The sequence below is a fragment of the Carassius gibelio genome, chromosome B3 (genome assembly GCF_023724105.1).
Source record: "Carassius gibelio isolate Cgi1373 ecotype wild population from Czech Republic chromosome B3, carGib1.2-hapl.c, whole genome shotgun sequence".
Taxonomy (NCBI): domain Eukaryota; kingdom Metazoa; phylum Chordata; class Actinopteri; order Cypriniformes; family Cyprinidae; genus Carassius; species Carassius gibelio.
The window spans coordinates 52,998,957-53,017,415 of NC_068398.1; the positions used below are offsets into that span (position 1 = coordinate 52,998,957).

The 18,459-nt window shown below is 35.0% G+C and overlaps 1 protein-coding gene across 1 annotated transcript; it reads left to right on the forward strand.

Moving 5' to 3' along the window:
- The first annotated feature begins 1,795 nt into the window (after nucleotides 1-1,795).
- Nucleotides 1,796-18,218, forward strand: LOC127952297 (zinc finger protein 345-like). Its single transcript, XM_052550684.1, has 3 exons — nucleotides 1,796-2,263; nucleotides 11,836-13,062; nucleotides 16,199-18,218. The coding sequence occupies exons 1-3, from the start codon at nucleotides 2,044-2,046 to the stop codon at nucleotides 17,068-17,070; spliced, it is 2,319 nt and encodes a 772-aa protein (XP_052406644.1). The 5' UTR covers nucleotides 1,796-2,043; the 3' UTR covers nucleotides 17,071-18,218.
- The last annotated feature ends 241 nt before the right edge of the window (nucleotides 18,219-18,459 follow it).

Here is an 18,459-nt window from a genome sequence, read left to right on the forward strand (position 1 = left end):
CTGGAAAGTGCAGTTTTTATGACAACATCGCATGTTGTTTACTTGATGTTCTTACGCGCCGATAGCTAAGTTAACAACACAGAGACATTTGAAGCAGTTTTACTCACCGCATTCGGTTCCAACACACGATCGTGACCCTTTTTCGTTGGGACTGCATTATCCTCAAGAAATAAACGATGTGCAAATCCGGCGTCAAACTGGGCCTTGTTTGTAAAACAAGCATCTTCAAAATGCAGGGAACAAACACTTGCACAACTCCGTTGATGCTCTGTAAAAATAAACTCCATCCACTGGTCCCTTAATGCTGTTTCTCTTTTGGTAATCTGTGCAGGGTTGTCTTGCCCTGGCAACCAAAAACACACTTCTTTTGTGACATTTCGCGACGCTCTCGCTCTGATCAGTGAAGTCTGTTGTGCTCTCAGTGCTCTGCTATACGGGAGCGCGCGCTCTTCCGGGAGAAGTGCCCTTAGGACCCATATATGGAAATTCCGCTCCATCTAACGTCACACAGAGCCATACTCGAAAAAAACTTTCCGAAACTTGTGACAAACCGGAAGAGGTATTTTTGGAACAGAAATACTCCTTCAAACGTACAACTCCAACTCTTTAACAGTGTAAAAAACTCAGTATGCATGAAATAGCATTTCACCCCCCCTTTAAGACCGGCCTTTATTTGTCCTTGTTGACCACGCCCCCGGCCACTATAAGAGGCCCGGCGTTTATTTGACTACCGGTTTTTATTTGAGGAATTATGGTATATTCTGTGAAAGGCATAGGACTAAGAAATGTACTTCCAATCAAAACGCTATGTCCTGGTATTGTAGTATTATTAAAGTTTTCTTTAAGTGGTTCCCAATTACAGTGCTCGTGCACATACATGTGTTGCTTAGTTAACACACCCGAATGGGATGACCTACTTGTTAGATGTGAGCTACTTGAATGAACTGTGTTCAAATCGATATGATCCCTACACCTTGTTCATTGCTCCCTACTCCCTGAGCAGGGGTTTACTTCACTTTAGAACATGGACTGGAATTAGGAACCGCTGATGTAGCCTATTGTAGTAATTTTGGCTCTGGTATTCTGGTCTGTGAGCATAAATGCTTTCAGGGGGCATGGCTTTGAACATAGATTGTAGGAAGGGTGGGACGTTCACTTTCAGTGCTTTCAGGCTAATGTTAGCAATTTCCAAGATCTCCTATTGCACTTTTAATACACAAGTTTCACAATTTGAGTTGAATTACTGAAATGAACTTGTCCACAACATTCTAATTTATAGAGATGCACCTATGTTTGTATCAGAATTGAATTTGATCATCACTTATTTATTCTGTTTTGAATTTGAAGGGACAAAAACACACAGAAATATCCCATATCAAAATATCCTTCTAAACAGAAGGCCATGTCTTAAGTCCGAGATATTTAGAAGGACAAATGACAACATTTTTGTTTTTCATGCTGTTAAATTTTTAAATTTGTATTATTGTTATTATACATTATTATTTTGAATCAGGTTACATCTTATTATCATCACGTGTTTTTGTTGATCTTAATTTCCATATTGAAATGCTGCAAATAGTGATTTTCAATTAAATATTTCACTAATAATTTATTCCTTTTTTTCTCTAATCCTCAATCTCAAAGACTGTGAATGTTGATCAAATAAAATTTGAGGATATAATTTTAATTCCTTTTCATTTGTGCAGATCGATTTAAAAAAAAAAAAAAAGCAAAATCAGCTCACCTTATAAACGCATTGTAATTTTTCCTCCTCTCGACTCCAGTCCAGTGGGTGGCGCTGAAACACGTACATTTGTTCTCCAAACACCATTACAGATCAGTTTTTCACCGCGCTCTCTGTTGTTTTGCCTTCAAACTGGTTTATTACAAACGGTTAGACATATTGTTTGTGTAAATAGACAACGTGTTTTAATCAGTGCAGTATCTGTAATATTCCCAAACTCACAGTCGTGACTGAGTGTTGAATCAAGCAGGAATATCTGGAGGAGTTTATCATCTGTACTGACATCTGCTGCTGTGAAGATGGAGTTTGTTAAAGAAGAGAGAGAAGAGGACACGAGTGAACCAGAAACCTGGAGAATAAAACACGAGGAACCAGAAACCTGGAAAATAAACCCAGAGCCAGAAACCTGCAGAATAAAACACGAGGAACCAGAAACCTGGGGAATAAAACTTGAACCCGAAACCTGGAAAATAATTCACGAGCCAGAAACCTGGAGAATAAAACACGAGGAGCAAGAAGGTTGGTCTTTATTGTTCATTCATCTTTGCTTATGAGCTCTCAAGCCAGTCGCTCCGAGAGATGCAAAGAAGCTGTCATATTAACACGTTTCTTTTATACTTGGCTTATTTTTTTTAATACATTACTTTTGTACATAAACGTTTGTATTGTACATTAATTATTATAAATTTAAATATTATAAATCGTTTATTAATGTTTTAAAATGTTAATATTCATATTTTTATTCATTGTTTTTTCATGTTTGTGTGTATGTGTGTGTATGTATATATATATATATATATATATATATATATATATATATATAGAAAAAAATCATAAAAATGTTTATTTACATTCAGATGTATTCAGAGTAACCCTGACTACCGCTGTATTCATTTTCAGTGCACTTTACTGTATAGTATTGGTAAACTAAATGCAAAATCACCACAAACAACAATATGCATCTTATCACTTGCACTTTGTTCTATTTTTCCAAATCTCATAAAAAAGTGTCCCTTTATAGTTTAGCTCATTCTTTAAATTCAGATGGCCTAAAAATAAATAAAAGATGTGTGTGTGTATATATATATATATATATATATATATATATATATATATATATATATATATATATTTTTTTTTTTTTCAAAAAAAAACTGATTTACAATTTAAATAAACCCCACCCCCACCTACGCTACTTAAAAACAGTGTTCAGATGACAAAGAAATTGTTCAAAACAAGTTTTAATATCATTCTTTATCATTTTTCTGTGAAATTTATAACTGAGACGAGACGATTCAAAAGATATATAATACATGCATGCACAGTTTAAAGCCCATTTAACACTGCACGTCGGACCTGGCAAATTGCCGGAACATTGCCGGGTCGCCTTCTGTGTGAAAGCAAACACGTCCAGGGATTGATTAGGCATTGAACCTGGGTCCGGGACCTAGTAACATTGCCGGGTTCAGTCCCGGGACGAGGCTGTGTGAACAAAAGCCAGATCTAATGCCATATGTCATCGCGCGACTCTTTTACCAGCAGTTTTGAAGGAAAATCAACGTTTGCAACAAAAAAAAAAAATATGTGCGAACTGTAATGAAGCAGAGGTCAGTTAGTTCCTCACTTTCTGCACTGAAGCGGAGATCATTCGCTAATCTCAGTGAAAGGTAACGTGCCTAGTGTTTTCGATTCGAACATCACACATCACACCCTGATGTCACGTGTCATTACGGGACCTTTATGGGTTGTGTGTGAGAGCACGTACTAGGGTTGTGCCAATAGACGATAGAATCGTGTATCGATGATAGTCAGAGATGAAGTCGTGAGCAGATTTTTCTGTCGATAATCAAGACGATATTAGGCTCATTCTCCTATTAATGTGTTAATAATATATATATTTTTTTATCATATCGGCCGTCTAATGATCGCGCGTCTCGCGGTACATCTTTGCAGTGCAATGGTGCCGCCGTGCGAGGCGAGTGTGTTCACAAAGCACAAACAAGTGATCATTTCGACTCTTTGCTAAATGGGGATGGGGGTGGCAGAGGTGAACGTGGTCATAGTGTCCATTGGAGAGCTGTTGCTGATCGCGCACTATTCAATATTTATTATTTCCTGAATATTACTGATGAACTGATCAAAAAGTAGGCTACTGTTCACATGTGTTTTACTACTATATAGTTTAGTGCTATAGTATTAATTTAGTACTTTCTTCCGTTTCATTGTTGGCTTCCTATTTTCTGATAATTTGGAATGAGGAAAAAAGACACACACACACGTACAAAAAAACATGCAAATACGTTCAAACATCAAATCAATATCTAATATTTCCTGAATATTATGACATTCGAGATAGCCGCCCCTGATGATGTCATAATATGCAAATTAGATTAGTATATTTACACCCCACATGAACTTTTGATCATGCCAAACATTTTTCTAATTGACAGTAAATCTCTATCTTTAAGACCTTTCAAGCCACAAGCTTTTGAAATCTTGATGTCAAAATACAAAAAATTTTTCCATAAAAACCTGTCGCCTTAAGGGTTAATAGTCTTATCTGTCACTGTGTCCCACAGCCCTGCAAAGCACAGTTATCTGATGAAATTACTTAGTTACCACATTTCTATTGCTTTTCATGTTGAAGAACTTTTGTGTTGTTTCTATTTTAATGTGCTTTACTGCTTTTAAAGTTTAAATCACATTAAAAGCTTAATTAGTACACGGTATATAAATGCATCATCATTAATTCACAATCACTCACAGCCGCTCGTACGTGTTCTGCGCACAAGCTGCACGCAGCCCAACATTAAATCAGTTAAACGACCATCAACAGCTTTAATCGACAATCTCTTACCGAAAATTAATCAATAATCGATTAATAGTTTACATCCCTGGTTGCAGCCCTATTTGACTCAAAAGGTGGTGCACACTTAAAGGTAGAAATGGCCATAAAACTAGTTGGAAATTATTCATTTATATTATTGCTGTGAACTTAACACACAGAAGTGATAAAAATTCAGGGGCCAGCTGTCAGGACAATTAGAGATAAGGCCATCATTAAAAATATTTTGGTTTAGGTCTGTCTATTTTATTTTTTTTCAAGTTTCAATGTAAAAAAAAAAAAAAGTACATTTTTGTGATTGTGATGACGTCGGTATGAATTTAAACAAATTAGCATATCGTGACGTCACTGACCTGGTCTTCAACCTGTGCCTTCAGGTGCATCATTGGAAACCTCATTTTGATGCAGGCTATATAGACCACAATAAAATTTAAATCTTTGTCAAAAACATGTTTATTGCATGAATACTGTTATACTGTTTTACTTGCATTCACCGCTACGTATCAATGCAACCTACAAATGAGAGAACGTTTACTTTGCTTTCTTGGGTCGTCACTTTTGTGAAAAAATTTATTTTATTTTGAGTGACAAATATTATTTGAATCGATTGTAAAATCGATTTTGCATGTCTAAAGTTTTATACTGCAAATAACACCAAATATAGGTAAATCCACGGACAACAGGCAGGAGGAATGTAAAGATTCAATATATTGGTAAAGACCAATATTTCTGATGATTTATTGGCGTGAAGTTACGTGCGCAATGACAAACAGGAGTGCAACATTTTCGAAAAACAATAAGCAGAGTGGACTGCCATAATGCAAAACATTTACTGCAGGCTTCAACATGGCTGTGTTTACGATTAAATTTCAACAACAACAAAAATTCCTTAGGCGATTTTTTTTTTTAGGCTGTCAAAAAAATCTTTTTTCGAGTATTCGTTGAATTTATAATAAAAATCCACATTCAAATGCGCATTCCAATTTTAGGTGTGCATTAAGGAAGCTGCCTTATGAGCCCCAGTACGTGTTCAATTCCATCTCACGCGCACAGCTGACACAACTTTCAAAGGCGGAAGAGCTCGACATGCAGTATCTGCTTTCTCATGTTTCACCTCGTGTACGTGCACCGTCCGAGGTATTTCAGTGGCGCACGAGATGCGATGACGATGTATGTGCCCCCTTGCATTATAAGGTTATGTTAGCCTATCCAGTTGAAGCCACTTAAAAAAAAGAAAGAACATCAATGTGGAGAAGATCTTGTTTACATCAAAACTGAAACCAAGCCGTTCACACAGAACGCATATTTCGCGCATTTTCTAGAGGGACACTGTTGGACACGCGTCTCGCACAAGAGAGCAGTATGTTTAGAAAGTAGGGGTGTCCATGGTTAACCGGTTAACCGATTAACCGTTAAAAATTGTGTAACCGAGTGAAACATTTTGCTCGGTTAAGTGACGTCAATGGCGTGAATTGAATTTAGTTGTAATACATTTTTGCACCACCAGAGACCGCCAGAGCGCTCCCAGACATTTGTAATGTCCACAAGAAGAAGTCATTTTTCTAATATGAAGCGGGCTAATACGAGTGACGGGGCAAAATGCAAGTATTGCAATACAGTGCTTAGATATACTTCAAGTACAACCTCGTTGTTGTAATCTCAAAAGCCAACACCCGGGCATCATTAGGCCGGTCAGGACACACTGGATGCGTGGCGTGTCTGTTTTTAATTCGGTTCCCATGTTAACAGGTTAGAGCTTGCCGACTGCCTGCGTGAGACGCGCGGCTCAGGCGCGGCTCGACGCGTGCATGCTAGAAATAGAACCGACGCCTTGTTGGAAGCGTTTTCAGGCAAAGTATAATAGGAAAATATGTTTATATGTCATTTTGTACAAAAATACATATTAATTCATGACATTTTGATATTTGAAAGTCTATAGGTTGACATAAATTCAGATATAAATGTAATTTAAATAAATAAATAAATAATTATCGATTTTCAAATATTGTACGTGTCAAACATAGTCATAGTCATAGCCTTAGCGAGGCGGCCGCGGAGTCTGCTTGTTACCTTTTGCCTTATACATTTTAGGCTTATTCTCAAATTCAGATTGTGTTAATGGGCGGCATTATTAGGCAGTTTTAATAGGACAATTTGACCGGAGAGATTAAATTTTGTCGGACATTCCTTTTTTTTTTTTCGGCCAATGTCCGGAAATTACTATGGTTATGGTTACTATGGCACACTATGGTTAACCGAGTATTAACCGCTAAGGGCCTCGGTTAACGGTTAATGAAAAACTTGAGAACGTGCAGCCCTATTAGAAAGACATGTAAAATTAATGTATTTAATTTTATTTTCTAAAAATATTTCGAGACTTTATGTTGGGTTTTTGTTCCCCATCCCACTGCATCTCATGTTTTTCAATAAAAAAATTTATTCTGTGTGACTGGTTTTCCGCCCTTTTTATTTATTTAACAATGCATGCATACATGATGCTGTTTTGTTTATAGTTCTTTAAGCAACTTAATTAATAATAATTGGGTCATAAACATTATTTTAAATATTGTTTTTTTCACAGTCATGTATTCTAATGCTTTGAATAAACATGCAGTAATATTTTGCTCGATGCCCTCTTGAGCCTCAGAAGAGAATCAAAAAGCTTTTCTTCAACCTAACTGAAATTATGCATTTAAAATTCAAATACAATTCGAATTTTGATCATATTTAAGTAAAAAATTTGAATTTAGTTTTTCATCTATTTTGACAGCCCTAGGTGATTCTAACCCAAATCTGTAGCCTATCTGTATGCATGAGACTGTCTGAATACCGGCAGAATTCACATTTCTGTTGTAAAAAGAGAAACCATGTGCAGAAGTGTTATTTGCTGTTATGCGTGTTTGTCCAAAGCTGCAGTTGCTGTGTGACGCCTGTTCAAAAAAAAAAAAAAAAAAACCTGGACGCGCTCCGAGAGAAGGTCGGTAAAATCAATTTCTTACTTTCGTTTTCTAAACTTGTGTTGGTTGATTCATGCTTGATTCGTGCAATAGATTTTCAAACATAAAGTGACAGTCGGTCACGGTTTTAGACTAGAGAGGAGAAGGGATGGGAAAAGATCTGGGCACAGTTTTCCAGAACTTCGTGCAAAGTTAAAGTGGTGTCGAGCTGTTTAATGATTTTTTTTTTAGATGTATTATGGTGCCCGAACCCGTATGACTTTGAACCGTGACCGTGAACATTTAGTTTACTGTAGCCGCAGCCATAATTACCAAAGCGCGAACTGTTGACTCTGAAAGAGAATGAGAGGAGACAAAGCGAACACACAGGCCACAGTCTTCATTTGTATGTAGGCTAAGGCAATTTATATATTTACAATACTTAAATATAATTAATAGTATTTTATTGCGTTTGTATTAGTTATTTGAAGAGTAAAAAAAAAAAATTGGTCGTCTTAACGCAAATTTACAATAGGCAAGTCGGTCGAACTAAAAGCAAAAAAAAAATTATACTAATTGAGTCGGTGCTAAATTGAAAGGGTCGGTCGGGTTATGGCAAACAAGAATATTTTTAAGGATGGCCTAAGATATCAGCACAATAACACTCTATAGCCAAATATTATCTAATTACCATTTTCGATAAAATCCCAGAAAATAATTCAGATATAATTTTCTGTCAATATTCGCATACCCTAATTTATTATTTAATTGATAAAATTTATAATACTTTTGACTCATCCATTTTCTCAAAAATTGTTTATAGGCAGGAGTGTTAAGGTTAGCATTTTATGAACTTTTTTATTTTTTTACTTGTAAATTATGCACTTAAAAGTTTAATATGGAATTACATACCTTGTCTATCCCCGCTCATATGGTATTAATTTTATTTGTGCAGGTCTAAAAAAAAGTCTTAAATTTGAGCTTAAAAATCCAGCTGAACCCCTGAGTTTAAGATTTTATTGTAATGGTACTTTTTTTTTTTATAATGTGCATGTTATATAATTATGTAGTCTATCAAACATTTGATAGTTATCTTTATAGAAACGTGGGATTTGGGATTTTATACTGTTTAAAAAAATAATAAAATTAAGACCAATGTACCTCATTCATTACAAGTTTCAGGGATGTATAATTTATATATAAAATGCATCAAAATGACCAAACAAAGAAACCCTGATGAATTATGATGAACCCTAAATCTTCATTAAATGGATAGTCCACGCAAAAATGAAAGTTTGATGTTTATCTGCTTACAACCAGGACATCCAAGATGTAACGTTCAGTTATTTTATTTTTTATTATTAACTTTTTTACCTATGTCTAGACATTTGGTTTGACATCTTTACTTTATTTTGGCATTTGTCGGTTTCTAGAGACATGTTACAACTTTTTGATAAACCTCTCATTGGTTTTGTTTTGGAAATATGTTTAAAATTTATACTGAATGCATTTATGACTGTAAAGCATGTCTGTGTGTGTCAAAAATCGTAATTATTATAGGAATCGCAAAATTGATCAAAAAATTGTAATAGGTTTTTTTTGTCGATATCGCACAGCCCTAGTTAAAATGTTTAGTAAAAATGACTAATAAGCATTCAAACATGGTTATCAAGTTTAAGTCTAAAGTTATTATTACTACGAAATACTAAAGTTCTATTATTAAATTATACTTGATTATCATAATGCTTGACTGGCTGATGTTAAGAGTGTACTTTCAGATATTTAATTAGCGTAATGGCTTGCCCTGTCAGTCGCTTTGACAGATATGTGTGTGTGTTCTAAGTGTATAAAACTTTAATGATCATTACAAAGATCGAAATTGCAACCATTTACGCATATACTGCAAGTGCATGTAATTGTTGTGCGACCTGTTTTCATTTCTATAAAAGCGTTCAGAGTATATGCCTTCTGTGTTGATACAGTAACCTTTCTGCTGGTCTATGAACATTAACCAATTAAACTTCAACTTTACATTCTTAACTTTAATGTAGTTTTTAAATTGCTTAAAATTAGTTGTCAATCACCCAGTCAGTGTTTTCCACTGTCAGGTGATGGAGCTAACTACCACTGGGAATGTAAAGGGCTGAAGAAGAGAGAAAATAAATAAATAACTAAAAAAGAAACAGACACATTTCTTATGTGAATCACCTAGTTACAAATAATGGTGCTGGTGATAACGATCAGGTGGTGAGTGTTGATCCACCAGCCATGGATGAGTGGATCGAAGTCTTCAAGTGGCTATGCTATGTAAATGGTTCTATGCACTGCATTTACCTTAAAGCCTGTGGGACGGAGTTTGCAAGTAACAGCGTTCGTCATCCAATCTACACATTTCGTAATTGTTGTTTTATGATGTGCGGTTTGAAATGATAGGTTATTGCAAAATCCAAATGAAACACCTACAGAGAGTGCACACGTACATGACGTGAAGTCTATTAGTTTAGATTAGTGCACATGCACATTTAGATTGCGTTTTCTTTTTCATTGCATGATTCTGTCTATTAAAATGCATCACAAAATTCAAGATATTGGGCCTTTTATAGAATTTCATATAATTAAACTAAAAATCAAAACATCTACATGATTGCAAATGTGATTTAATTTTAGAATTTCAAAACAGTAAAAAAATAAAAATTAAAAGACAAATTAAATCTAGCATTTTTAGTGTAACTCTGTGTGTATATTTTTTGTTTTTATAAGTGCCCTTTATAAAAAAATTACAATATGTGACATTTTAATGTGTTTCTTTGTATACAGTCCTTGAAAATGTCATACAGATCAACTATTACATTCTTGGTTGTATTTAACCGTGTCATGAATATCAATATTAATTTATTTCTAAAAATCACTTCGTTTTACCGTAAGTATTCTATAACAAGTTGCAAAATATAAACACCCACACCACAAATACTACATATTTTGTTTATAACGACCACAGCATGTCATCTATGGACATTTGTTCTATTTTATTGGTAGAAATTAGTCAAAAATGCCTTGAAGTTATGTATATATACATATATATATATATATATATATATCATACTAGCTCTCCTCCATTATTTTCATTAACCATGTAAACAAAGTATTTATTTTTATTTATTTTAAAATTCAATGTTTTACCATATGACATATTTTGTTTTACTGTATGACATAGTACGATTTCAATGTTTCATTGCATTTTTAATGTAATAAATTGATATAGGCCAATTCAGAATGATTTCAAAGAAACACAAGGCATCTCAAGTGAACCTTTTATTAACAGTAAAATATATATTCCCAACACTTGGAACATTTCTTTTCTCAACTCTCTTTCAGGTAAAGGAACACATCGAACGTGCTATATGTAATACATGACAATATCAGTCAGATATACAACAGTGAGATAACTTGTGAAAAATTCAGTTTTTAACATTCAGTTAAAAAAGAACAGTAACATTCATGTCTGCTATTAAAAGTTTATGAACAACCTAATCTCATATAATTTACAGTAATAGCTCATATCAAAAGATTCATCACTTTTTCATGAAAAATGTATAACAGTAACATTGTGGAGACAAACAGTAACATTATCTTTCATCAAATGTATAACTCCTCACACAGTTTTTTGCCTTTCAGCTACAACAAAATTCATCACTTTACTAAACCATTTCAAATTAGGGCTGGGATAAATGATTCTTTTTTAAATGATTAATCTAGCGATTATTTTTTCAATGCATCGATTAATCTAACGATGAATTTTTTTCAGACCGATTCGATTTCAATTATTTCCCCGTTAATTGACTACTAACAATTTATACCTGTTGGTTTACATATCTGAATGAAAAAAACATGAATTCCTTAACATTGCAATATGTTTATTGCTCTTAAAATTACAAAATAAAAGATGTAAAATAAAACAAAAACTTGATGTCTAGCATTCAATAAAAAGGTCACCCAAAATACTTGTTTAGAGCAATTGAAAGAATACAGTAACCAATGTAAACTTGAGGGCTTTAAGCTAATACAGAGAGTGCTTTTTTTTTTTTTTTTTTTTATTAACAGTGGGAGCCAGCAGCCTGTCATGGAGAAAAAAAAATCTCTGAATGCTCCACGTGAAACATTGAGCATTTTTCTTGTTTAATGTTGTGTCCAATGATTTTGGTTAATATGCACAAGGGAGAGAGAGAGCAAGAAGCGCTCTTGTTGTTTGAAGCTACAAGCTGATTTAGATTTACTTTACTGAAAATAAACCATTCTTACTTTTATTTCAGAGATGATTGAAAAAAATAATGAAGAATTATCACACCTTAAGGATCAAATAGACATCCACACTGGAGAAAAAACATACAAGTGTTCACACTGTGACAAGAGATTCAGTCGGTCAGGAAACCTTAAAAGACATGAGAGGAACCACACTGAAGAGTGTTCACACTGTAAAAGGAGATTCAGTACTTTGGGACGCCTGAAAACACATGAGAGGATCCACACTGGAGAGAAACCGTACAAGTGTTCACACTGTGAAATGAGATTCAATAATTCGGGACACTTGAAAGCACATGAGAGGATCCACACTGGAGAGAAACCTTATAAGTGTTCACACTGTGACAAGAGATTCAGTGTGTCAGGAATCCTGAAAAGACATGAGAGGATTCACACTGGAGAGAAACCGTACACATGTGATCAGTGCGGGAAGAGTTTCACACTAAAAGGACACCTTAAAGAGCATATGAGAGTTCATACAAAGGAGAAACCACATTCATGTAATTTGTGTGGAAAGCACTTTCAATGTCTGCAATATTTGAAAGTACACCATAAAATACACACTGGTGTGAGAGAGTACATGTGCCTTGTGTGTGAAAAGACTTTTACTACAGCAACCTGTTTAAAACGGCATGAGAGGATCCACACTGGAGAAAAACCTTACCAATGTTCACACTGTGGAAAGAGATTCAGTGATTCTGCAAATCTGAAAAGACATGAGAGGATTCACACTGGAGAGAAACCATTCACATGTGATCAACGTGGGATGAGTTTCATAAAATCGGAATATCTTAAGAAACACATGAAGATCCACACTAGACAGAGACTGTACACATGTGATAGGTGCGGGAAAATGTTTTTGAGAGCTTCAGTCCTGAAGCAGCACCTGAGAGTTCATACAAATGAGAAACCACATTCATGTCATTTGTGTGGAAAGAGCTTTCAATGTCTGCAATATTTGAAAGTACACCATAAAATACACACTGGTGTGAGAGAGTACATGTGCCTTGTATGTGAAAAGACTTTTACTACAGCAACCTGTTTAAAACGGCATGAGAGGATCCACACTGGAGAAAAACCTTACAAGTGTTCACACTGTGAAAAGAGATTCAGTGATTCTGCAAATCTGAAAAGACATGAGTGGATTCACACTGGAGAGAAACCATATCACTGCACTGCATGTTGGAAGTGTTTCAATAATTCATCTGCTTTAAACAGACATATAAAAAACAATCACAGTAAGTAGATCAACTTAAGTCCTGATGCTGCCTTCTCTTAAAATTTTATGCTCATATGCTCTTTACACAATAATGAATTAAGCAAAACATAATCTTGATAAATCTGTCATTACTAGTGAGGTGACAAAGAAACATTTCCTAAAGTTTTCACAGTGAATAAAGTTAATCTTCAAAACCAGCAGATTCAACTGTGAGATTCATATACACTCAAAGATACAGTTCCTCTCCAAAGAACAATGTCAAAAACTGTTAAGGTCATTGCATACTGAGTCTGAAATTTTTTGCATGTGTTTTTTTGTATTCGTGATCTGAAAAATTTGTCACGAACAAAAAACCTTGCACACTGAATCCGATGCGTATTAATGACTGTGTTACGAAAATAAACCGCAAAACAATACAAAATGGCGTCTTCATTAGGAAGGATGATTTTTTTTGTCTTCTCTTCTTAAAAAGAGAAAAAGAAAGATGAAATATTGGGTCTATCCTTTCCTGTGATCACGTAGAAAGGGAGGAGAGTTCCACATCCTTAACAAGGAGCTGCGGGATTACCCAGACCGATTCGAAGTTTGCTTCAGGATGTCAGTCGCGCAGTTTGATGTTTTGCTAGCAATACTGGAGCCACATATTAGAAAGAAGACGACCAGTTTCCATGAATCAATTAATCCTGAACAGAGACTGGCAGTATGTCTAAAGTATGGACCCCCCCCGCACGCACACACATGTGCGGTTTACAGGGACTTAGTGTGCTATGATTATAGCTATAACAATATTTGTATATATAATTGTAGGTATCTAAGCACTGGTGATTCATTCACCACCATTACCAGCAGTTTTACCGTGGCTCTGAATTGTCAAAACGTCTCTCAAAATGCATTTTTATACTGTCTATGGTTTTTATGGATGCAAAAAACGCAGAAAATCAAACCTGTTGAGATTTGTATTGTTTTTGATTTACGAGTTTCGGAGGTAGTGTGTAAGCGTGATTGACATAACGTGAGGTCGAATTAATTTTTTGACATGCAAAAATTAGTGTTGAGTATCAATAGGGTTTTATACGATACCGGTGCCATTTCGTTACTTTTAAAATGGTACCGTCGCCAAGCAGTGTCTGAACCGATACTTCTATGAAAATAAATTTAAAAAGCCTAAAAGGATAACATTTAAGAACATTAAAAAGATTTAAAATAAATCCATAGTTCTTGCTCCTTGGATGCTCTTATTTCACAAGCTTCCCTTACTTTAAGGCTAATAAATGTATTTCATGATCTGGGTCATTATTTAATACAAAACCACACATGATGTTTCTACTGTATCTCTGTCAATCACTCTGATATTTAGTTAAAATGAGTGCTGTCACGGTCTTTAATAAGTTCTGTGAATGACTGTATAGTCATTCTTTATAAAGTAATTACAATTTTGTGTGTAAAGTACCTTCTTACTGTTCATTCACACCAGACGCGACATGCCATATAATATCGCGCTATTCACTTGTAGTTGGACGCTTGAACATTGAGTTTATTCGCTTCATTCGCACATGAAATTAACTTCAACAGACGCAAATTTGCGTTATTGAAGGGGCTTCTGCCAGTTGAGTTCACGCAGCATTGTGATTTCAGCCAACATTTTTTCGGATAATTTCCTAAATATTACTGTTATAGTGTCATGAAATGTAGTTTTAAAAGAATTTCAGGTGAGAATGTAATTGGTTTAAACTCAAATCTGCGGTTAATTTATGAAAATGTGTTTCGCCGAATTTCGGAGATGATCAGCTCCATGATATCAGCGGGAGCTCAGTGCTCATGTATCCGCCGAGAGCAGCCTCACCTCGGCTAGACCTTCTGATATGTGCCGCTGGCTTTGATGTCTCTTTAGTGGCTAAACATAAAATATTATAAATTTTGGGTCAATCTAACAGGTAATCTTTGGTCTTTATTCAATTGAACTATTTCTTCCGAGCAAGATACTTTTTTTATTTTTTATTCCTGTTTCTGCAAAAGTATTAAGAAGTATCCTACAGCTCCGGATATCCACATACAGCTACTATGACTTTGTCCTCCATATTTGTTTCAGATTTTCCCTCCGCTTGCTACATCATATTCCCGTCACTACTAGAGCAAGCTCCTGATTGGTTACGCAGCATGAAATTTCACCAAAGTTCAGATTTTTCAACCCGCTTGTTTCGCACTTCAAAATGCACTAGATGTCCATTTGTGTCTATGCAATGACTTAACATGTAAATCACTCGCGCTTAACGCTTCATTCGCGCCTGGTGTGTAAGAGGCACTGAAATCTGCATTCTTATTTGGTTCGGTGCATTCTGATTACATAAGTGGTTTTCGGTACCCAACCCTTGTGAAAATTTTGCATGGGAATTTCGGACTCAGTGTGCAAAGGCCTTAACTCTTCTATATCAGTTTGCTCTCATATATATTATTCTTATAATGCCGTGTGGCTTTACAATTGATCATGATTTGCTTTTTTTTTTTTTTTTTTGCTGTCAGCTTTTTATATATCTAAAGTATACCTGTATGTCCATTGTGTATGAAATGCATTTTATAAATAAACTTTGGATTTGCTTTTCATTAATAATTAATTCAATATATATGCATAACATTTGGCTATACCATTTGGATTCTATGGAAACTATAATGCTATTAAAATGCCAAAGATGTTGGACATTTGAAATAGATGTTGCTCAGTCAGAACCATAATAAATACATTATAGCATCATTCAGAGAATAACGCTGACAATATACACAACAGAGTTAAAAACAAGAAGCTTTTTTACTAAGATGATGCATGGTAAGCTTTACATTTGAATATAATTATGAGTAACAGAGGCTTGTATTGTAAAATTAGCTGTATATTCTAATCAGTTTCTGATACTTATACTAGCTATAAGTTCATGTTTAATATCCCCTGCATAAAGTTGTTTTGTTCTGGTGAGAAATAAACTAAAGCTGTTTGCGGTGTACCTTTTATCAGTGTCCTTGCAAATCTGCCCTGGGGTAAGCAGATAAACATCAAATTTTCATTTTTGGTTGAACTATCCATTTAATAATGGTGAAAGTTATAAAGCTACAAGCTGATTTAGATTTACTTTACTGAAAATAAACCATTCTTACTTTTATTTCAGAGATGATTGAAAAAAAGAATGAAGAATTGAGTGAAGTTAAGAAGAAAAATCTTGTTGAAACTGGACAAAAACCCTTGAGTTGCTCTCAATCCAAACAGAAAGATTTAAAGAAAATAAGAGCCAAGAAAGCTTTTACCTGCACTCGGTGTGGAAAGAGTTTGAAATGCAAATTTAATCTTGAGCGTCACATGAGAATTCATACTGGAGAGAAACCGTTCACTTGTGATCAATGCGGGAAGAATTTCGCACAATTATCACACCTTAAGGATCACATAAACATCCACACTGGAGAAAAAACATACAAGTGTTCACACTGTGACAAGAGATTCAGTCGGTCAGGACACCTTAAAAGACATGAGAGGAACCACACTGAAGAGTGTTCACACTGTAAAAGGAGATTCAGTACTTTGGGACGCCTGAAAACACATGAGAGGATCCACACTGGAGAGAAACCGTACACATGTGATCAGTGCGGGAAGAGTTTCACACTAAAAGGACACCTTAAAGAGCATATGGAAATTCATACAAATGAGAAACCACATTCATGTTATTTTTGTGGAAAGCACTTTCAATGTCTGCAATATTTGAAAGTACACCATAAAATACACACTGGTGTGAGAGAGTACATGTGCCTTGTGTGTGAAAAGACTTTTACTACAGCAACCTGTTTAAAACGGCATGAGAGGATCCACACTGGAGAAAAACCTTACCAGTGTTCACACTGTGACAAGAGATTCAGTGATTCTGCAAATCTGAAAAGACATGAGAGGATTCACACTGGAGAGAAACCTTATAACTGTACTGCATGTGGGAAGTGTTTTAATAATTCATCTGCTTTAAACAGACATATAAAAAACAATCACAGTAAGTAGATCAACTTCAGATCTGATGCTGCCTTCCCTTCAAATGTGACACAATAATGTATTAAGCAAAAATAATCTGGATAAAACTGTCATTACTAGTGACATGATAATGAAACATTATCTAAAATTTTCACAGTGAATAAAGTTAATCTTCAAAACCAGCAGATTCAACTGTGAGATTCATATGAATTCAAATATACCACACATAAAATATCAATGTTTATGAATAGATTAAATGAAATGGGACAAATTCAATCTTGACAATCTATGTATCATTATAAAGATCTAAGCCTCAAGCATCGGCGACAGATCACTTTTTTTCAATGGAAAGCTTATAAATACTGTATTTGCTACATTTGTGTAAGCAGTACACATTAAAAACATGAACATTAGAAACGCTGTACACACCAGATCCATCGTAATAACGAGTCATAAACACATCCACAGTTGTAAATACCGGTTTTGTTAGACAGATAAGGGTCCACTGAATGAAATCTCATGAAGCACGTTTAGTCCAATGAAGAAATAATGTTGTAATATGGATCATAATTCCTTTGTTTACATTTCAGTTCTTCAGCGACAGAACTGTTTGTGTCCGTTATGGAATAACTCACGGTCGGAAACTGCGTCTTGGTAGTAAAAACACGGCATGGTTTTGCAGCGTACAGTGTCACAAACAGAATGAGGCGATCCACCAGAAAAAGGAATAAATGAAATATAGGCAAAAGATAGTTTATTTGAATTTGGCGCTCCCTCATGACGCGCTCTGACGCACCTGTCAGCTAATGGAGGCGGAACTTACAGCGATCGCCTTTTCCTTTGTTTTATTTTTACAGTTTTTATATATGTGAGAGTGTGCTTTATGTTGAATGTGAATGTATCTGCATGATCACCATCTGTTTGAGTGCAAATCAGCCCAAGTCAGCTCGCTATTACTGCATGATCACGGCTATCAAAGTGAACGTGTCTATATGAATAGAGAGAGTGGATTATTTACTTTATGGCACATTTGTGTTATTACCATCTGTATAAGTGGCCATCAGCACATCAGCACTTATTTGCATCGTAATTCATTGTGAATACTGCATTTCTAACAATCTCAGGATTTTCTGTAATTGGCAAACAGATGTTTTTTTTTATTTTTCTTATTATTCTTATTTTTCTTACTCAATTATTCTTATTGTATTTTTCTAGTGATAAAATAAATCTTTTATATGATGTCTAAGTTTCTGTCTAGTGTTTTATAATTGAAAAAAAACTATGCAGTGGTATGTTTACTGACTAAATAGTTTGTAGAAGCCTTCAATACTATTGGGAAAAATATTTTCTTATATTTGGGGGGTGGGGGGTGTAGACAGTCTCAGAAAAATATTTGCAGGAGTCCACTGATCTATAATA